Source organism: Rhipicephalus sanguineus, chromosome 3, assembly GCF_013339695.2.
Source record: "Rhipicephalus sanguineus isolate Rsan-2018 chromosome 3, BIME_Rsan_1.4, whole genome shotgun sequence".
NCBI lineage: Eukaryota > Metazoa > Arthropoda > Arachnida > Ixodida > Ixodidae > Rhipicephalus > Rhipicephalus sanguineus.
In genome coordinates, this window is record NC_051178.1 from 47,814,569 (window position 1) to 47,837,655 (window position 23,087).

Genomic DNA, 23,087 nt, shown 5'->3' on the forward strand with positions numbered 1-23,087 from the left:
ACACCGGCATGCGAAATTTCAACTTTTATACCTACCGCAATTTTTTTCCGCGTAATGAACCCTCCCCCCGAATTTGCATCAATATTTCTGAAAAAAAAGTGGGTTCATTATGCGAGTATATATGGTAAATGGCCCCGAAAGGGAAATGCTTTTTAGCTCAGTACAACTAATAACGCGACACTCCGATAAATATTTCTTGAAGCAGTTAGCTGGGCTAGTTATAATACTAAGGTTTGATGCATTTCCAGCGCTTAAAAGAAATAGAAAAATACCCACACACAGTAAGACTGTTCCTACTGTTCTTTTATCTTTTTTTGTCTACGTATCTTTCCTATTTCTCTTAAGTGCTGTAAATGCATCTAACTTTAATTATTTTTCTACTTCACACAGGCTTGTGCTTTCGGGGATGGACAGAGCCGCATTTCTCAAACCTTTCCACTGTAGGTAATAATGAAATCGCACACAGTGCACAACAAGCGGAATACAAAGCGATAAGCGAATCTAGGCATCGTAAGCATGCAATGACTGTGCATATGGGAGAGAGGAAAACATAATCACAGCGCAAAACCGCGATGTCAAGTGTAAATGTCTCTGGCAGAAAGGAGCACTTTGAGAAAGACATCAGACTTATGCGAATATATTTTCCTCTTAAAAAGTTCATTTAGCCAAAATTTGTTTGCATCTGTGTCTTCCACATGCTCCCTTGTCTTGCTCTAGCGACCACAAAAAAAAGTTATATCCAAAGAACACCAAGGAATACGATCACAAAAACCACGTAGTGCGCATAGAAAAGTGCAGCCGACAGCAGCTTCCGGGACAAGCGGAGGAACTTTCGGTGGCTTCGCAAGCTCACGCCTCGGGTAGCGGCGATGCGCCATCCAGTCTTTCTAGTGGAGGTCAGAGGTGCCATACGGTAATCGTATCAATGTCTTCTCGCAAACCTGAATCCAACCTATTTACTGTACTCTACTTGATTATGTATTGTAAATCCCCATCTTCTTCTAACCTCACACCGTCATTACGTTTCATCTCTATGTGTGGTATCCACATGAGACAGAATGGGCTACCTCTGCACTTCTAACCTTTTTAGCCCCACTGTGTTTCTATCGCTGGGGTCATCCTACAAAAAGCCCTGTTGGTACCATTGAAGCACGGTTGTACTCATTAGGGATGTGACAGTGTTAAACAGAGCCATGGATGTTCTATTCTGGGAATCAATCCGTGGGCAAACTTTGTAGGGCATGTTGTCATGCAGCAGAGAACACAGAAGTGCGACGTGTGACATGGCCTCTGTGATCCCATGCACGGCCTCTCAATTTTGGATGCCATACCACATTAAAACCACTTGTTGTCTTCCATGTCACAGCAAGTGTAACGGAAATGTTTTAGTTGGTGCAGAAAATAATGAAACATTGTCATGTTTCTTGAAAGCTTTCTAGGTTGTTCAAAATGAAACAGTATATTTTAGTACAACAGAACCTCAACGATTTGGAGTGGCGGTGGTTAGCTGTCTGTGTCGTAGTGGTGCAGAACTATCGATGGTACTATCGATAGCTGAGTCGTTATCGAACTATTGATGGTAAAAAATACTATCGATAGCGCTATCGATAGTAAAAAATTCTATCGTGCTATCGATGGTTTGGGACGTTAAACCCCAGATATTATTATTACCGATAGTATAAAATCAACAGCACGAACTCATTGCAGAATAAACTTGGTTTCCAGGCCCGTGTGGTACATAGTGGAGCCGGAGGAGCATGCTGAAGAGCAGTAATGTTGACATTCTTGTGTTATTCACCTGAGTGCTTTGCTAACACATGACCATAAAGTCAAACTGTACAGCCGTAGCGGAAAGGAAGGCGTTGCATGTAGTGTAACTGCGTGGCTTCAAATTTATATTGCAATTTATGATTTCAAAATATAAAAAAATATGAACTAAGTTTGTTAATTGTAAGGTGTAACTGGTTGCTTTTGGATGTGAATTTAGTGATGGACATATCCAGCCATTTTCCCTGCGGAAATAATTTTTTCTTTCGCCAAGAATTGCTCATAAATTAAGCGAAGCTGATAGTAGGCTATCTCAAATGTTTTGGCAATATGGCCGGCCAGCAACAGCATCATTATTCACACCACTATCGATAGTATTGTCATGTGGTCATGACGGTGAAAAACACTGCAACAAGAGTGAGAAATCGGGAGCTCTTTATTTGTGCGAACTTATGCCCAGAAAATCAAAACTCAAAATACAAGCGATGCATGTTGTGCATTGACAGCGGCGAGAACAGTTGTCGGCTGTCGAGTAATCTGATCATCGGTGGAACGCGTCGTCTTTTATAGATCGGTCATCGAACCTTCCAGCATTATCTCTGGTGCTCGCGTAAGCTGTCGAATAAACTTGACTGTTCGCGTTCGGCGCGTAATCTTAACAGAATGATCTCAAACAATCGTGAAGCTTCTCAAACATTACGGCGCGGTTTGCGTCAAACGTTGCGAACAGTCTTTGTGGGTGAAACCCGAATGCATCAAAACAAAGCAATAAACATGCGTGGCAGTAATATCGCTAGTAATATTAACCACGGTACTAGCAACTGCACTATCGATAATTTGTCTACACTATCGATAGTTTAAAAATAACTATCGATGCTATTGATAGTCAAATTACCGATAGTTCAGCATCACTACTGTGTAGAAGTTGTCGCTGTCAGGGGCAGAATCAGTTTTGTGAGACTTCGTGTGACACAGCATTTGACTGAGTGGTGCATATGGCCTACTTTGTTGCTGGCCAAGCTCACCCCCTTCGAAGTGTCGGGAATGCCTTCATGTTGTGTTTATGATGGGTCCACTGGCAAAACGTAGCAAAAGCAATAGTATCACTGAAAGTGATTGATCGAGAGTATTGCCTGTGCGCACTATTCGTAATATTAGCAGACTATGGAGTGCGGCGCCAGTACGTGGTGGCACCCCATGGCAGCACGTCTGATCCAAATGCTGCTCTTGGTTTATGTTCGATATTGGCCAGTAGCATGCTAGCTGCTGTTTGACGTCAAACAGCAGGTATTGGCAGCTCTGAAGAGAGTGAGCACAAGCTTCTGTAGGAAAAGAAGGTGCCTGATAAAATGGCAACTTCACGTTCCACTTCTAAACTTTTCTTGCAGTGCATGATTGTAGGATTTGGCTGAGCTGTTCATAGCAGTGTCTGCTTTCCACAGGATGTGCTTTTGAACCAAGCCGAAGGGGATGTTCATGACCCCTTTAAAGAAATGTCGTATAATTAAAAATTAATCTGGAATGCTTCACTGCACTGTCCTTGCTTATAACTCCCTGTTTTTTTTTATCTTTGGGGTTATACCTGATAGACGAATTGCTCCATGAATGACAATCTCTTGGGAAATTTGAAGTCTGAACCTGACGCACAGCAAATGTTTGCTTGTGACACTGCAGACAGTGCTGAGGATATGGGACAGTCTGTTTCTGGAAGGGTCCAAGGTGCTCTTCCGGGTAGCCATCACACTGGTCGCCCAAGGCCAGGAGAAGATCCTGGCTGCACGAGGCCTGGGCGAAATCATGGCGGCCTTTAAAGAGGCTGCCTCGGGGCCTCAAGTCACTGACTGCCATGCTTTCCTCAAGGTCAGTGTCCATTCTATCCGAGTCCTCTTGGGCCTTTGTCACAACCATTGAAAAAAGTTTGGCATGACTTTTCCAGCTTTTATTTGTTTCTTTTTTTTTAAAGTTAACTTATTATCATAGATCTTCAGAAAAAAAGAACACTGGCAAGGCTTAGAGCACTGTAAATAACTGGCTTTAATAGTTTTTGATATAGATAGTTCTGGTTTCATTTCTCCAACATGATTGTTTAAGTTATAACACAGGAAGTGGTAATGTGGGAACAGAGCACCGTAATGTTTTGGCACACTTTCTGTCCACATCGGTCTGCTGTTGGTCATGTCTAGGTGCAACGTAGCCACATCGCAGGTGGCCGAGCGAGCTTGAATCAAGAGAGTTCCAAATTAAGATGTCAATTTCTTAATTGCTATGTTACAACAAAAACACCTCTTGGGAAATGAAAACAAAAGTAGCCACAGAAAAGCCGTTATAGTCAATTATTCAGTGTGCTCCCAGCTTTTCCTGTATCAGGGGTGAGACAACTGCACATACTGAGCATTTTTGGTACGCTTCCATTTTCTTCCACCAAACTACTACAAAAGCATAAAAATTGCAAAAATTGCTCCAAACTGCTCTAAAACAGCCTCAAAAGCAAGAATTTTGATGCCCACGTCAGCTTCAGTGGGGGAAAAAAAGGCTGAGTTGACAACATGATTTTCTAGGCAGTGGTCGCAGCACCAGGGATATCAAGAAAATAAAACGTTTGCAGAGCACATAGACGCGCGCAAGCGCATTTCTTCTGTGCACCTTCCTAATGAAGGCTCCCATGGTACCGCCATAATCTCCCCTGGCTGTTGTAAATATCCATGACCCCTCCAAAAAAGTGGTGCTGTGCCCCGAGCATGCTGCTTCTACTCACTAGGCTATGTGGTGTGGTGCTACTGTCAATTAGCGAAAACTATCGAGTGGCATGCATAGCGGGGTTGACTCTCAGGTTCTTTGTTGTGTGTAGCGTGTTTCTCTGGTCGCTGCGGTTTTCGTGTCGACGCTGTTGCGTGTGGTCACCTACGTGCATTTGACGTGGGAGTGTTCCTACCATTATGCCCCATGCCATGCACAGGTAAGGCAAGTGCAGGGGAATCTTGACAATACGTTTTTCCTGGGAACTGGAAAATGAAATGTATTATGCAAAAATCATATTAACCAAAGAGGTTAAAAACAGGAAGAAAATATGCATACTCTGTCAGCAACTCACTTTTATTGAGTGGCATTGAAGTAGCTGGTCCAGTTGTGCTGCACTTTCTTCCTTTCAACGTCTAGGAGTAAATTCTATGAAAAGTGAAAAAAGGAGCTAGTACAGTGCAGTCCACTTATAACGATATCGAGAAAAACGAAAAATATGATCGTTATAACCGGTGATCGCTATATCTGGACTGCCGAAAAAAAAAAGAAAACACCGTGGGACGTGTTTTCGTAGCTCTGATCCCGAATTTACCACTTGCACTAAAGAATAGATGTTCTAGAAAGCAGGATGTCAAAAACAAAGTTTTATTTTAAGCTCCAACGAGAGCGTCAAGCTTTAGGCGCACCTAAATATGTCAACAGTCTTGAAGTATCCGTGCGCCATTGCATGATGTCCGAATGGTGCGTGCCGTTAACCACCACGGCGGCAAGAGCGCACACGCAAACACCACAAAAACTGCACACGCCGGCCAAAGTTCGCTTCATGTAACGGAACATCACGAGACTTCATACGAAGGCCGGCGGCTAGGACGGGCTCCTGTATGGCGGCGGCGGAGCACGGCTGACATACGACCACTCCGATAAGTCTCAAGAGCGAACAATGACCTGCCAACCACAACGGGAGACTTGCAGGTGTCCGCCAAGCATAGCCGGCCTGCACGGCCAGCCTGGTGCCTGCGCTCAACACTCGCTTCGTGCTACAACGGAACTTCCGAGGAATTCAAAACTAGCGTCGCGGCGCGCGCGCGGCCGGCGCGGGGCGCACAGCTTTGTCGGCACAGAGGCGGGCCGACAAGATGGTGTCGGTGACGTAATGATGACGTAATTCTTTGGGACGCCGCAGCGGCGCGCCAACTTGCTTTTCGCTAAAGTTACTGTATATGCTACCACAGTAACTCTACTTTTCACCTCTTTTTTTTCTTTTCTTCTCCCTCTCCTATCGGTGCGATTGTGGGCCACGCGCGAGTGGCGAGGCACAACATGTGCGGCTAGCGCCATCTTGTGGTGCGCTGCACAAGCTCGCGATGGCACTCGGCGCGTGGGCTGCGTGGGCGGGCGGCGCACGCAGCGCGGAAATGGCGGCAGATACGAACTCGCGTAGGTAAACGTTTCGCCCCGTCTCGGCATAGTTCGTTTCAGGGGAACTTGGAAACGCAAATGTAACGATTATTATACACAGAAAATGCCGCCCAGACGGCAAATTTTGATCGTTATATCCGATATGCAGCCGATAACATATCGTTATACAGTAGAACCCCGCTGTTACGTTCCTCACTGCTGCGTTTTCCCGGCTGTTACGTCGTTTTCCGCCGGTCCTGGCATAGCTCCCATAGGATACAATGTATTGGGAACCCCGCTGTTACGTCGTAACTGTCGGACCGTTCCCGTATGATACGTCGCGAAGTGCGCCCGGAGCCGACCGAGTGACTACCAAAGAGAGCGGCCATGGTGCATTTTCACACAGCTTGGCCTCGTTTGATCGTAATATTAGCCGCATGAGAGGCGCAAGCAACAGAATCTTTCAATTGATGCAAACAAAAGCATGGCCTTCGAGATTCAAATTGCAAAGATGGCGTCTATGACGTAACTGCTCGCGAAAGCAAGGCCTTCGAGATTGGCATTTACTATTGACAAAAGCATAGCCTCTGAGATTTGCATTGCACAAACATGGCGTGTATGACGTAATTGCTTGCGAAAGCAAGGCCTTCGAGATTGGCATTCACTTCTGCCATCGCGTTGGCGTAGACTCATCATCATCGTTATTTGTCGGAGAACGGGAGGAGTTTGAGCTGGTTGGAGCTCGCATGGTCGTGCATGCGGTTCGTGGTCGGACTCGCCGCGCCGGTCGTGATTGCGTGTGCTTAGTTCTTTCATGCCTACAGCTGTTGGTGTTAAAAAAATCACATACGTTGATTACATTTCTGCGGATAAGGCCGTCCTAAGCTCCGCGTTTCTATCCATCGACTAGATCGCGGCTGAGCGCGCCAATTTTCGTGCTGCTCGTAAGAATTGAAATAAAATTCTGTACCACTAAATATTTTGCCGTTTTTCCTGTTTTTCGGCTCTTACGTTTCCCGTCTCTTACGTTTATTTCCTACGGTCCCTTCAATAACGTATCAGCAGGGTTCTACTGTATATGGTTTTTTCCCTCATAGACTTAATGCATAAAATGACACACATAACTCGACCCATCGTTATAACCGATATATCGTGATATGTGGTATCGTTATAAGTGGACTGCACTGTATACCGAAGGGTAAACGTAAAATTTCTAGATATATCAGTGAAGATTCTCTTCTGCGATCATGTTATCCAGTTTCGGGCAAAAATGAAACCGTATTAACTGCATGAATGTGCATTATTTCGAAGGCACGTTTACTGGGGATAAACTGGGGATAAATTAAAAAGAAAAATGTATTAGGCCAGAAAACGTATTATGCAGAATCAAATCAATGAAATTCCACTGTACCTTGTTGTGTCAACATGGCGACAACTATACTCGCGGACAACTTTTCTTGGCATTGAAGCGAAGGCTACAGAGCCACAATGCACGTATCCTACCGCTATTGAATGTAGTCCCAAAATTGCGTCCGTATTTTCTGCATGAGATATATAAAATGCATCTTCATTTTCTACATGTAGCTTTTTGTGACGGAACGCAGCGCACACAAGCGAGATATCTGCATTTCTTTTACTTTACACGTTGTCACTTTGCGTTTTTGCGTGCGTGAAAAAGTCGCGCCTTTTACCCGTACATTAGACGCTAAGCAGCGTTTGCGTCGAAGTGCATCGCTAGCCATCACACTCCACGACGTTACGAGACGCGCGCCAAACCGGACTACTTCGCGTAGCAGTACATGTGCAGACGCTCCACCCCCGCAGCTTTCCCTTCAGTGCCAAGAAAAGTTGTCGGCGAGTATAGCTTCCTGCATGCGACGAGTCTCTGCGATGCTTTAGTGGTTTTGCACGAGAAGGCAGCAGTGGACTAATGCGAAGCAAGTTCGCGTTGTCCCCTAATAAAAGCGTGCAGTACACTTACAGTGGTGCTACGCTTGCAGTACAGTATGCATGCGTTTGATGAGGTAGTCAGTACAACAAGGTTTCCTGTCGTCTGTGCCGCACTCTTGAAGGCAGTTCCGCACGAATGGCGGTGCAGTGCACTTTCGTTGTTGCCTGTTAAAAGCGTGCAGTACACTTGATGCTACGCCAACCGCGCGGTCGAGCAGATATCTGAAGGCGCTTATTGTGATGTGCTTCTGACAAAGACTAACACCGACCTGGAGGAAGCTCTGCTTAAGCTTGAAAAGCTAAATAAGCAGACCTACAAAAAGCCAAAGCAGTAATCTGCTAAATTATATCACTGACATTAAGCAAAGGCCTACTGCTATGTAACTACAATTCTTGTGCCGTCACATTTTTTTTTTTTTGAGAAGGATGTTTTTTGTTTTTTCAAATGTTTGTGAAGTGAATCTAGTTTGTGGACCCTGCTTTCAATATATAAGGGTAGTGTAGTTCATACCTGACGACAATCTGTTAAAAAGCTTCTCCAAAGGCTGTTTCGGAATTATGCGTATTCTAAGCCGATTAAAATAAGTACTTGTCCCCCCAAGTTGCTACCATTTTGTCTATTCAAGACATAATAAATACCACTAACTGCTCCAAATCAAGGTTCTTCTGCTCCAAAATAGAAATTTTGCTGATCCAAAAAATGCTCCCAGTTCAATCTCACCTGTCTCACTCCTGCAGTATTTTTCTAGAGTTTTGAGGTTTAGGACCTTCCTTCACCAAAGAGAAAGTGAAATATTGCTACGTACCAGTGGCATCGTGGTCCACAAGACGAAGAAAAGGACGACAATAGGATAGACTGGCGCGAGCTGTTCCTATCGGCAGCGCTGCTCGGTGAACTACTTGTAAATACATCTGTTGCTAGTCCTTCGAGTCTCTGTTTATATTCCCCGTAACATATTTGGTGGAGCGGTGCGATCCCCGTCCTCGCCACGGAACTCCGCAGCGGGCGTTCGCTCGCGGCTTTCAACATGGCCTCTCAAGACTCGAATGCACCCACTCCGGTCGTCACGCCTCCTGTCCTGCCTTCCAACCCAGCGGCCGCAACAACTTTCGTGACGCTTCCCGTCTTGAAAGACCCTGGCGTGTTCTCGGGCGTCGAGGGTTCCGACGTCGACCAATGGCTGCGCCTTTACGAACGTGTCAGCGCCAGTTACAGGTGGGACCCCACACTCATGCTCGCGAATGTCATCTTTTACTTGGACGGAACCCCTCGTGTCTGGTTTGACACACACGAGCATGACATTACAAGCTGGGACAGCTTCAAGGAAAAGATCCGTGAGCTTTTTGGAAACCCTTTTGGTCGTCGACAAGCCGCAAAGCATGAATTATCTACTCGCGCGCAAACTACGTCGAGTTCGTATCAAGACCACTAGTTCCCGACGGCGACTATGTACTGACACCTATCACCGATGTCCTCATCAGCCGCGGCATTACATTACCGCACACCGTTCTGTCTGTCGCAGGGAACTTCACGTGCCTTCCAGTTGTCAATTTTAGCTTGACACCTCAAGTGCTGCCGCAAGGCATCGCTTTGGCATCGCTGTCCACCTTAGAAGACAACGCAGTGAATGCTTTCACGGTGGCCACTCCTTCCGATACCTCTGCCCAGCACCAATCCAATACTTGCCCCGACAGCGCAATTAGGTCGATGATTGCTTCTGATTTAACACCGCAGCAGACTGACGAGCTACACCGGGTTCTACTGTTGTACATCGACGTTTTCGATCTCGGCGGCCGTCCATTGGGGCAAGCTACTGGTGTGACGCACCGCATAAACACCGGTGATGCGCCTCCTATCCATAGGCGTCCATATCGCGTGTCGGCGACTGAGCGTCAAATTATCCAAGATGAGGTCGACAAAATGCTCGCCAAGAACATCATTGAGCCATCCTGTAGTCCTTGGGCGTCCCCTGTCGTACTCGTCCGCAAGAAAGACGGCACATGGCGTTTCTGTGTCGATTATCGACACCTAAACAGAATTACAAAAAAAGATGTGTACCCTCTGCCACGAATAGATGACGCCCACGATTGCCTCTATGGTGCCCGCTATTTTTCCTCCATAGACCTGCGTTCCGGGTACTGGCAGATTCAGGTGGATGACATGGATCGTGAGAAAACGGCATTTATCACACCTGATGGCCTATATGGTGCACAGAAGGTCATGCCCTTCGGCCTCTGTAACGCTCCAGCCACCTTTGAACGAATGATGGACTCTCTGCTCAGAGGCTTTAAATGGTCCACCTGTTTGTGCTACTTGGACGATGTCGTTGTTTTTTCACCTACATTTAGAGCGCCTGTCAGCCGTCTTAGATATCTTCCGTCGCGCTGGCCTGCAGCTGAACTCGTCCAAGTGTCACTTTGGCCGTCACCAAATTACAGTACTTGGCCATTTAGTAGACGCTAACGGCGTACAACCAGACCCAGCCAAAATCAGCGCAGTCAAAAACTTTCCTGTACCACGATCTGCAAAGGATGTTCGCAGCTTTCTCGGACTATGCTCTTACTTCCGACGCTTTGTGAAAAATTTTGCAGACATAGCGAGACCCCTTACGCAGCTCCTCAAACAAGACGTCCCGTTTTCATGGAGCTCAGAAGCGGCCTCTGCGTTCTCCAATCTCATCGCGCTCCTCACTACTCCTCCGATTTTGGCCCACTTTGACCCTGCTGCCCCTACTGAGATCCGTACGGATGCAAGTGGCCATGGCATCAGCGCAGTGCTAGCTCAACGCCAACGTGGCCATGACTGCGTTATTGCATACGCCAGCCGCCTGCTATCAGCCCCTGAACGCAATTATTCCATCACAGAGCGCGAGTGCTTGGCTCTCGTTTGGGCGGTCGCGAAATTCAGGCCATACCTCTATGGACGCCCATTTTCGGTAGTTACCGACCACCACGCGCTCTGCTGGCTGAACTCCCTCAAAGATCCCTCAGGGCGCCTTGGTCGCTGGGCTTTGCGTCTGCAGGAATTTTCTTACTCGGTCGTGTACAAATCTGGTCGCCTGCACCAGGACGCCGATTGCCTCTCCCGGTACCCTGTCGACGATCCTGATGACAGTGACGCCAACACGGTGCCCTCCATCTTCTCCGTGTCCGCCTTCATTCACATTGGGGAAGAACAGAAACGGGACCCACTGCTGCTTGACATCATCAGCCGCGCGGAATCTTCCCCAAACGACGCCTCCGTCCGTCACTTTGTATTTCAAGAGGGCGTCCTATACCGCCGCAATTTCCGAGCTGACGGGCCTGACCTTCTTCTTGTCGTGCCTAAGCATTTACGGCACAGTGTCCTCGCTGAACTTCACGATGCGCCTACAGCTGGACACCTTGGCGTATCTCGGACGTATGAGCGCGTACGGCGACGTTTCTTCTGGCCAGGCCTTGCTCGCTCGGTACGCCGATACGTCGCTGCGTGTGAGTTATGTCAACGTCGCAAAACACCGTCGCTGCTACCTGCTGGCCATCTTCAACCAGTAGACATACCCACGGAACCGTTTCACCGCGTTGGGTTAGACCTGCTTGGTCCTTTTCCCACATCAACATTGGGAAACAAGTGGATAGCAGTGGCTACTGATTATGCTACACGCTACGCTATTACGCGAGCTCTACCAACGAGTTGTGCAACCGACGTTGCTGACTTCCTGTTACGGGACGTTATACTGGTTCACGGTGCCCCAAGACAACTGCTCACCGACCGTGGCCGTTCGTTTCTCTCTCAAGTCATCGCCGACATCCTGCGTTCCTGTTCCACGCAGCACAAAGTGACCACTGCTTACCACCCTCAAACCAACGGCCTCGCGGAACGGTTCAATCGCACGCTTACGGACATGCTCGCTATGTATGTGTCGCCGGACCACCGAGACTGGGATATTGCCCTACCCTACGCAACTTTCGCGTATAACTCATCGCGCCACGACACAGCCGGCTTTTCACCTTTCTACCTATTGTACGGAAGAGAGCCGACATTACCACTGGACACCATCATTTCATCCAGTACCTCGTCCACCAGCGAGTATGTTCATGACGCTATCGCGCGAGCCGATCATGCCCGTCAGCTCGCTCGCGCTCGCCTGACGGCGTCGCAAAGCAATCAACGACGTCGGTACGATGCCTCACATCGGGACGCACATTTCGTTCCCGGTACCCTTGTGCTACTCTGGTCCCCTAATCGACGAGTGGGCCTATCTGAAAAACTTTTGTCACGTTACACGGGACCTTACCGTGTAGTGCGTCAAGTAACACCTGTCACCTATGAGATTGGCCCCATCTGTCCCTCGTCATCTGTTGTTCGGTCCAGTGATGTTGTTCACGTCTCACGGCTCAAGCCCTACAACACGGCTTCTGAAAACGACCTTTAAAGCTCCGGGACGGTGCTTCCGCCGCCGGGGGTCATGCTACGTACCAGTGGCATCGTGGTCCACAAGACGAAGAAAAGGACGACAATAGGATAGACTGGCGCGAGCTGTTCCTATCGGCAGCGCTGCTCGGTGAACTACTTGTAAATACATCTGTTGCTAGTCCTTCGAGTATCTGTTTATATTCCCCGTAACAATATCATGCCAATACTCTTGTAAAGGGGTTAAGAGCTTATTTTTATCACCCTTTCCTGCTTATGGAATTTATAACTGAACTGCGTATTTCTTATGGCCTTTCATGTGCTCAGTCTCTTAATAATTTATGCTACTTACGTAGTCCTGTTATTTCTAATGAAAGTTTTGCTCCATTATTTGAACAGTTGGCGTGATCTTATATGGAAAGTTCAGGACTGTTGCCTTTGGGACCGGAATTTCCAGTATATGCTTTTGCCGCTTAAATGTCATGTCATTGAATTGTGGCTTGGAGAAAGTGCATTTGGCAGATTCCTGTGCTTTGGAGTTGTCATCATTTGACAATAGCAACTCTGGTGTGGCTGCTGCAAGATGTCATAAATGTAATTTCACTGCTACCATCTGAAAAATGCAGCAAGCTTTATTGTAAAAAACTGAAAAAAGGAATTTGAATAAGCCGTGTTTTAAGGGACGCATACCCTCAAAAACAAGCCTGCTGGCTGCACATAAACCACATGAAGCCTTTGTTATGCCAGTGTCTGCAAACTTCCTTACTAGAGCTCTATCGTTCAATCACTTTTGTAAGATTTCTCATCACAGCATCATGCATATCATTTTCTACAGGCTGTACTGTGCAAGACTTGCTCACTAAGCAAGCGCTTGCACCGCCACTAGTCAAACTGGCCACAGATAGTAAGGAATGCACATGTTGTTGCAGTAGTGATACAGTATGGCGTGTGTGTGTGTGTGAACAAACATTTTCCATTGCTGACTCTCATGAGTCAGCACACACAGGCAACAGAGTTGCTGACAATAAAGCAAGTAAGAGAGCATTCTTGACACTGAAAGGGTCCCACAATTGATCCTAACGTGAGACTTGAAGCCACTCAGCTGAGGAACTCGTAACCGAATCCATACATGCAGAAAACAGACACCACTGATTTCTGCTGCGATATAAGTTCCAGTCAGTTTCATTTGGCAAATGCAACTCCCATGTTTCTAGCAGGCACCTATGACTGACACAACTGCTTGTGCATTCACTGTCATGCTAGTAGGAAGCAAGCGTCCTTATCAACTCTTATTTCACTTTACTTTGCCTGGAAGACTCTACGACGGAGCATTACATATTGGGTGGGTTACAGAAACAAATAAGACCCAAGATTGCGTGAATAGGAACTCATTAATATTTGCAGAGAAAGTGTATAGGCAAGTGATGCCGACGGTACTGTGAGGAAGTTCATTCTAGTCTTTGACTGCACAAGGGGCAAAACGTGCTGCTAGATGGGTGTGTGGATAGAGCAGTGACTTATGTAAGAAGCAGTATTTAGCGATGAATGGAAAGGCTTGTGAAAATGACGAAGCGTTGCTATGCGTCAGTGGAAAAATAATGTTTGCAAGCAACATTCTGCTTTGAGAATGGTAACATTGATGTTGTGAGAATGTAAGATAAATTAATGTTATCTGTGGATGCGCCTGAGCATGGTGCATCAACGAAGAACGTTTATTCAAGAAAGGGGTTAGTTATATACACAACAGAAGGGGGGGGGGCGGATCCTGCCCGGCTAAGCACGTCACATCTACCCCCCCCCCCCCTTTTCTTGAACATGAAAATGTTTAGAAAATCTGCCAGAATCCTGTAGCAGCATCCAAAGTTGAAAGGTACTGCGCTTCGCTCAGAGACGGTGCAAGATCTTCTAGCGTTGGCATAGGATAGTGTTTCCTCAGCAGTGCTTTGTTCAAATCCAGTGGATCAAGACATATCCGTACCTTGATGTTCTTTATGACGATAACCATGTGGCTTGACCACTCTGTTGGTTTCTTCACTTTGGCAATCACACCGACTGATTCCATGTGGTCTAGTTCTGCCTTTACTCTGTCCTCGACTGCATACGGGATCTGGTGTGCTGACCTGACCACTCCTTAGGAATCCGGTTTGAGCTTCAGGTGGTAGATGACGCCCTTGAGCTCACCCAATCCGGTGAAAACGTCTTCATAAGGCTTCACTACGTCGTAGGTGACTTGTCGCTCCAGTGAAGCAATTCGACGAACTAGGCCCAGTTTCTCTGTGATTGAACCGCTCAGTGTCATGGATATGTCGTCTTCCACTACGAAGAATTTCGTTTCAAACGTTCCCCCCAGGGCCGGTCACATGAAGACAAACGCATTTTGTTGCTTGTTTCTGAAAGCCAAAAAATGTTTTTAGAATGACGGTGCAGTTCTTGGGTTGTTTTGTCATTATTTTTTCCAGTTGACTGCGCTATATGACTGAGCAGTTCGTGCCTGTGTCGAGCTTGCAGACGATGGGTGTTTCTTCTATTTTTACTATTGCAGTCCAGCCATCATCTTTCTTGCTGCTTTGTGACAATGCTTCTAACCAGAAGTCTTCTGCCTGTCTGTCTGCATTGGCTTCGAGTGGTGCAACCTTTTGCTCTTTCGCGGCGGGGTTCCTAGTTTTACATGAAGCTGCAATATAATTTTTTTTACCGCACTTTGCGCACGTGCGTCCTTTAGCTGGGCATGCTTCCCGGTCCTTGTGCAATTTGGCACATTTGCTACAGCACCGACTCACTTGGGAAGCTGCATTAACTTCTACATGACTGCTCATGTGAGACTGAATTTCTTTGCTTTGCTCTTTACCTTGCTCCTGAGCTTGGCACATTTCAACAGTTTTGGCAAAAGAAGCGTTTTCCGACAGAAGTCTTTCTTGAAGTTTCTTGTCTTAGTGAAGTGAAGCTTTGGGCTAGTTGGTTCTTGTCTCTCATTCCAAGAATGATTCTGCTTCTTAGCATGCATTCCTCCAACTCACCAAATTCACAGCTTTTTGCAAGTACTCATCTCAGTTAACCAGTCGTTAAATTGCTTGTCTTCTTTCTGGTCACACTTTCCAAACCGAAATTCATGGTATGCTAGGTTTAGCGCTGGTTTATAGAATGCCTCGAACTTTCCCTTCAGAACTTCAGTGTAGTTTTTTTCTTCTCCCGCGTCAAATACGAAAGTGCTGTACGTTCTGCACGCGTCCTCTCCAATACTGATCGGAAAAGTGGCTGTCTGTACCTCTTTCGGCTGCTGAACCAGGTACGTTGCAGTCGCGAAGAGCTTGAACTCTTGCCTCCATGCCTTCCAGTTCTGCCAAACGTCTCCCGTTGTGTAAAAGGCTTTTGGTGGTGGTAGCAGTGTAGTGGCTGGGGTGGCCGGCTGCAGGTGAGGTTGCTGCTCATTGTTTGCCATGGCACTGATCCGCTGGAACTCGTAGCCTGTCGGGTTGTCTGGCTGTGCGATAGCTCTTTGCCTGTCGGTAGCGTTGTTCGATTAGTAACCACCCACTTCTGACACCATGTGGATGCGCCTAAGTATGGTGCATCAAAGAAGAATGTTTATTGAAGAAAGGGGGTAGTTATATACGCAACAGAAGGGGGGCGGATCCTGGCCGGCTAAGCGCGTGTGCATGATTGTGCACTACATCACAGTATCAAGCAGCATGGTTTTGTTTCGCTTCAAGGTCGTCAAGGAGGCACGCTTGATGTGGGCACCATATTGGTGATGCGCACTCTAGTTTCAAACAGATAAGTGGTTTATAGGTTAGTAATTCAACACGATTTAGGTGTTTGGTGGAGGGTACATCTCGGAAAACGGAGAACTCTGTTTGCTGACGATAAAGGCGTTGGTGACATGGGCATGCCACGATAGACCATTAGTCAAGGTGATGTCTGAGTAGTACTTGAACGATGTCACTGGTTGTTTGTTTGTTAGTACTTGTGTGCTGGAAAGTAATGGGGCACTTTCGGCAATTGATGCACAGAAGGTTATTGTGTTTATTAATGCTAAGGGTCATTAACCACTGGTTACACCATTTTCGGGCACAGCCAAGATTATGCTAAAGACTTGCTGTGTCGGAACTCTTAGTGATTGATTGATAAATTATGCAATTGTCAGTGGACATTTGGATTTGGTGGGATAGATGTTGAAGTAGGTTGTTGATATATGTTAGGAATTTCTCCTATTGTAGTATTCTTCGTTCATTTATTGTTTGTATGTATATTGTTGTATATTTCTGTGTGTTGTCTAGCTGCACCTGCCCGAAGTGCCTCACGAAGAGTGGGCCAAGTCAGGAGACAGACACTCTCCTTTTGCCCCCTTCGTGGGCATTTTGTGAAAATGCCCAAATAAATGAAAAAAATGAAAGGAAATAGAAGAGGGCTGAGAACAGAAGCTGGGGAATGCTGTGGTCTCGCAATGTTGATGTTATACAAGGGCGAATTGTAGTGTAGCGAGAGACGTGATGGCAGCCCACGTGGCTGTGCTGTTTTCTCGCCACTTTACTACGAGGCTAAGCAGAGCAGCGTCCAGACCGCCAGGAGCGTAAGTGCGTTCTACTCTGGCTCGCGCCTCGAGCTCTAGGCATGAGCTGTGTGAGAAGTGACTAGAATATGATGATGATGGTGAAGGGCGATGATGATGACGCTCCAGTAGTACTTTGCTCGTTGCCCGTTTGCTTCCGCTCATGTTGGGCACAGCTTGCAGTGTCACTAGATGACTGACAACCTTTTAGTTACAATAGAGAGTTTAACATGTGTACACATTTCCACGCTGTACTTGCGTGCATACACGTGTGCGCATGTGTGTGTGTGTGCATGCATTCACAAGTGCATAAAAAAAAGATAACTACAAGAAATGTCCGCAGTTTAGCAGTCTTCATGTGCTATTAGATGTTCATATTGACAACTTAAAGGACTATTGACACGATTTTGAGGCACACCAAAAGGGGCATTTTTCATTTTTATGGTGTGCACTATCAACGCTCTCCACACACCGGAGCCAGACAACACGTATAAAATATTTTACTTTGATTTTCAAGTTTTCATCAGCCAGCATCTGCACACCAGCCCCACTGCAACAGACATTATCACGGCAAGGCAACGCAGTTCACTGGGTTTGCGAAATCTGTGTCCTGCATGCAGCCTAGATCACAGAAATTGCTGTCAGAGGCTCTGGACGACAATTCACTCGTCGTTGTTTATGTAAACCAAGTGCAACTGACAGTGAACTGGCAGCTGTTGCTAGTATGTCGAGAGTTGCAGTCTTCCCGTGACATCAGACTTGTGTTGACACGTCACTGCGAAGCCGCCCCCTCGATACAGAAACCAAAATTGCTGTTATAAGTTAGCGGTATTAAAAATACATTCAATGCATTCCCGAGTACTATGGCACTCTTTTTAGGGTTCTCAACACCCATGTTTTTATTTAGAGTGACAACTCGATCAGCCACACACTATTATATTTGTCTTTTAACTATGCACGATTCATATTCATAAGCTTCTTGCTGCAGAAGTACATTATTTTGATACTGCACTGTCTTTGGAAGTAAGATGTCTGAAATATTTGAAAACTGTTTTGTGTACGACGTTTGATGAAAATCCTTTGGAAACTCGGCAGTGTTTCTTGAGCCAGTTGTATTCATATAGATCAGCAGGTATAACTAGTCTCTTGCTCGGCCCACTTTAGTTTTCTAATCGTTGCTAACGTTGTGCTCACTTTTCTTTGTTTGTGAACGCAGGCCATCTTCAAGCAGCCCAAGTCACTAAAGCGAGCACACATTGAACAGCTGCGCGCCTCCTGTCGGGAGCGGGTTATAGCTGCACGAAGGTGACCCCCTTGCCTTTGGCCACACGGAGGACTATGTAGGACGTATACGAAAAGGTCGGGACATGCATAACCAATTCACAATTGTCAAGTTCCAGATTGCAGTCTCTGCAGCTTGTTCCTGCTGTGAACTTGTAGTGTGCAGCCGCTGCTTGCCTGGACAGCTATGTGAGCCTAGACAAGTTGGCCACATCACTTGATTGCAGTCATTCTGGTAGCGCACAGAAAACAAGTGATAAATTGTGTCGTGTCACCAAAAACTTTGATACAGTGTTCAGGTATTATCATGAAAGTGCACACTACAAAACTTGCAAAATGCTCCGATATTGACAGTGTAGGCTGACGTGGGCCTACCTGGCAGCTCGTGTCTAGCGCACCTGTGCATTGAACCAGATTGCTTGATGTTGAGAAGCATTGCCTCTGTGTGTTGCGTTGTCCAGAGCGTACAGTTGGGACGTTTCATGAAATGAGCAGAGTGCACTAAGCGGGCTGCATCACCTCCGTGTCCAACTGGTGACTTTCTGACAGTGACATTGCGATGGCTTTCTGCCTCAGTCATTTGCCCATTCGGTTCAGAACCACTGCTTCATCTTCTGTCTCAGTTGGCCGGCAATCATGTGACTGTTGTGTGTCCTGGTGCTTTTTGTTGCCGCTCTCGCCACAGTTGCACAGACCCATTCTTTCAAGCTGGAAACCTGCCATACCAAAGAAAACATGTAACATGCGGGTATCGGTGTGACAGCTCTTTGGTTGCCGCGTCTCACAGCTAGTGAAATGCCGAATTGTTCTGCAGAGAGAGACATAGAAGTTGCTAAAAAATTGCTGGTGTGTGTTATGTTGGTGTGCTTGTTTCTTTGCTGAAAATCAGATGCTCGTGCAATGTCAACTGCCACCAGCTTGAACTTGTTACTGCCACCTGCATCTTCTGCTTTCGGCTTGTAAACATGACTAGCGTAGACACGTATGACCACAAGGTCCATTTGCCCTGTCATTTAAATGGCTGGCTGCTGTTAAAGCTGAGTGAAGTTGTAGCAAATGATGTGAGGAGCTGTCACGTCTTGTTGGTTCTTGAAGCGAGCCAGAGTACTGCACTTAATTTAACCTTGCCTGGCTCTAATTTCATAAGACGGTTTGTGCGCTGCAATGCATGCAGTCAGTTTCTTCTCATAGTGAAGCTGTGGCATGTGCTTTCAGTGTTGCCAGAGGAGACTGCCACCGAATAAAGCTGATTACTCTTTCTGTGAGAGGAACAGCGTGTGTGCATGCAGACACAGTGCAGACTGATATTGTGGCCCCCTTCTTGCCCACTCAGCCAGTAGTTCCCTGAAATACTCTTCAGACTTGCCACCCTTTGATGTCTAGTTCCTGCATGCATGCAAATGAGAAAGAAATGGCACTGCACAGCGAAATGAGGATTGCCAGCATTTCTTTTTTTCCACAGTGGTATTTCCTATGCTTGCCTTTCTAACTGCACATCGTGGTCCTGATTGTTTTACATTGGGGGGAAACCTGCAGACCTGTGCAAAGGTGGCAGCTGAGATGCCCGCTACGTGGACATATCTTCACCCGCAGTTTTGGCCAAAGACCTGCTCATGAAAACCTCTACTGCCATGTTCCTCTCTGCTAATTACAGCTTTTAATGTAACCCTTGAGTCTTTACCCGTTCTTAAGCTGTTTTGAGTCACTTGACTTTGTTATAAGCTGCATCTGTCAAAATGCAAATTTTGATGTGTTCTTGATTCTTCACTCTATACCTTCTGCTGCCAGTCAAGACCTTTGTATAAACATAACCTTACCGTCCCCTTTGCACACGCTCCATCTCCATGAGTAGCCATCAACATGAAATGAAATGGTTACACCACTCTCAATCCTTGCATCAATTCCTCACATCACTCATTTTTAAAGGACTAGGCATACGCTCTGGAGCCCACTGCTGCCATGTTTAGTCCCATCCAATTCCTTGTGCATCGGCAGGTATAGAATAGCAGATGTTTTAGTGACCAGTGTCATATCTTGTTGCCATATCTCTGCAAAAAATGTTGTTGATGTTGTGGCAGAAAAAAAAAGATAAGCTGTGATAGGGACAATAAAAACATTTGTAGCGCATCCAGGCACTGCTTGCACAACTTGTGACATGTAGTTGGTTCATGATATGCCTGCAATTGTATATCTTTGACAAACTAAAACAAAACAAAAGAAAACATCAGCAGTCATTCCATACAATCAGTTGATGTATCAACAGCAAACGATACAACACAAGGGGAAAAAAAATTTTGGTTTGAGAAGATGGTTAAGACAGCAGAAGCATCGGACCTCCCATGATGTGAACTGTACTCTGTATTTGATGGTGGCCAAGTGGTTCTCGTTCTCACTCAGTCTTTTCTAGCTGCCATGTACTTGCCAAGCTTTACGATTTCATAAAAAAAAAATGTCAGTTTTTAGAACTTTTTTTTTGCTATCAGCTTCTCTTGCACCTAGCCTAAAGCAGAGCTCATTAGAAAGAACATAGGTAGAGTCATTGAGCAATTTTTTATTGCCTAATTTTTCACACTCTTTGATTAGGCGTTTTGACATAGCCTTCTGCACATTCTGTGCCTGTTAGGTCGGCAGCAAAGTGGCAAGAAGCAGCCACTGTTGGAACTTTTGGTGCTCACTGCCGACAGAAAAATGCATGGGTATAAATGAAAGGGTAATATCTATGAGCGACACGTGAATGTTTTGCTTATTATGGTATTTGTTTTTTCTAAGATGAGCTTGTATGATACTGTTGCACAGAAACATTGTTGTTTCTGAAGTGCAGACAACTTTTGCTCTCCACTGCCGATGGTGCTGATGGAGCATTGAGAAGATTTATTATTGCAATAGCAACTATATGGACACTCTCGATGGGTTTTTGCTGTCGTCGTCATGTCTCGTATAAAGTCCAAATTTATAACATCCCCCGCGCATCGTATGTTCTACCGCGGGTAAAAGCGCGCAAACGGGGGTGATGAGTTTGGCTGAAGCAGAGATTAAACGAGCCGGCCCATTTCCGAGACTTGGAGGGCGCATGCGATAACATCGCCCTGCTCGGGAGGCTTGCCGTCGAAGCAGAGAGGAAATGCTTGGCTCGTCTTAAATGAGCATGAAAAGATGTGAGGGGGGGTGTCGCTCCAGCAGCAACTTTGAACATTGATTCTAAAGATGCGATCACGATCGCTGGCGTGCGTGCTATTTCGGCAGCCATCAGCGGGCAGCTCGTATACCCTTCTATGTGCTGCACTCTCAACGCGAAGAGACTGTGCGGAGAGCATCTCTTCCTGGAGCGGCCGTATTCTCTTACACCAGCGTTTTGTAGAGTTACGTGAGATCGGATCCAAAAGAGTTAGCTGCCAGCCTCACTTCGTATAATTTGTTTCTATCCCATTCATTACTTCGCCCTTGCGGTGAAACTGTGACGTCTCTTTTTTGTTAATCTGGCCATAACTTCATGACTACGTTGCAGGTGTGAGCTCTACTGCTGATGGCAATCTTTTGGTGATCTGGCAGGTATAATGTGCACTAACTCGCACAACAATGAGGCCAACTTGTACAACCAAACTAAATTTTTAGCCTCTGTTATGCAAATATTTCGTGAGTACATTTCATAAACATTTGAGTTTGATTGTTCTTGCTGCAACCATGGACTCTCGTTTACTCTGCACTAAATCAAGTACGTCAAGAAGTTCAGTCAGCAGCCAACACCTGCCACTTTTTTGGGTACAACAGCTTTCAGAATGTATGTGCAATTGTATGTGCATTTGGGTTTGAAATTATCTGCACAGGTGAAACTGACAAACGTAGAAATGATGCTACGGTCTTTGATTGTTTCGCTGGCATCTAGTGTGTGCACATGCCAAGTTTGTCCATACCCTTGATGGTCTGAATGGCTTAGTTCACTTGTAAGCAGAAAATTCTCAACTAAACTTGCACTGTCAAGGTCACATTATGTGCACGACGTGACACTTTGACAACGCTCCAAGTGCATTGGGACAAATGGCAGGAGAACATGAAAGTGCCCCAGCAGCCGTGACTACCACGAAATTTTAGTTACAGCTTCAAGATACATGACACCGAGCAAAACTGTGTGTATGCATTTATTACAGTGCTCTCATTTAAAAGCTCACAACAGTTTTTTTTAAGTTATATTTATTGGACTTTCTGATTAAATGCTTCGTCATGTCTCACTGTAACATACCATGTCTATTAGTGTTAAGGTGTGAAGTCTGTGGGTGGTCTTGAACATCTCAAAATGCCATTGTATTTTCTCGATGTGCTTGGCATGTGCACCAAAGTTGTACGTTGCAGTGGAGGACAGCAAAGCTTAGAGATGTTTTCGCGCACAACATATTAGACACAAACCAGAGGGTAGACAAGCACAAAAACTTCTACCATAACCACATGCTACTAACTCGCCCAAACCGACAGCATCAACTTAGAAACTTGAGTGAATATACTATATTAAACCAAAGTATTTTATTTGAGAAGCAGCGTTCGATTTCTTTGAGTATTCACTTGCTCCGCCAAATGTGTAAGTTTATTTGCAACTATTGGGGCTTGCCTGGTTTGCTAAAGATGCATGGTGTGGCGGCATTCTACAAGCCACCTCAAGGATATATATCTTCAGAAGAGTCCGGCTATGCCTTTTCACGAGTTTGTGGGTTGTGCATGGTGGTAAAACACACCACTTGTGAACAGACTCTACAAGTCTGGTGTACTAGGGGTGTTATTGCCAGTTGAGGATTAAATATTCGAATCCTCTACAACGCTTCTGCTCCTTCTTCCACAACTTGCATTCCAGAGCTATCGTTGAGCAGACCAGTGTTTAAAAATTCCATGCACCGTACATGAATTTGTGGTGGTTTTTTTTACCACGTTTAAAAGGCATCACAGCACCCACACAAAAGGCAACTTTAGCCAGGAGCATATTATTCCACCAGTATTTCATTTTCTTTTAGGTTAGGTGGGTTC

At 46.0% G+C, this 23,087-nt stretch overlaps 1 protein-coding gene across 1 annotated transcript in view; it reads left to right on the top strand.

Annotated features, from left to right (window-relative positions):
- LOC119386624 (growth hormone-regulated TBC protein 1) overlaps positions 1–18,190 on the top strand; it is a 37,436-nt gene extending 19,246 nt beyond the window's left edge. Inside the window, exons 8-9 of the mRNA XM_049413201.1 lie at positions 3,442–3,627; positions 18,013–18,190. Coding sequence (XP_049269158.1) covers positions 3,442–3,627; positions 18,013–18,105 — 279 coding nt within the window. The 3' untranslated portion in view covers positions 18,106–18,190. The remainder of the gene's footprint in view (positions 1–3,441; positions 3,628–18,012) is intronic.
- The last annotated feature ends 4,897 nt before the right edge of the window (positions 18,191–23,087 follow it).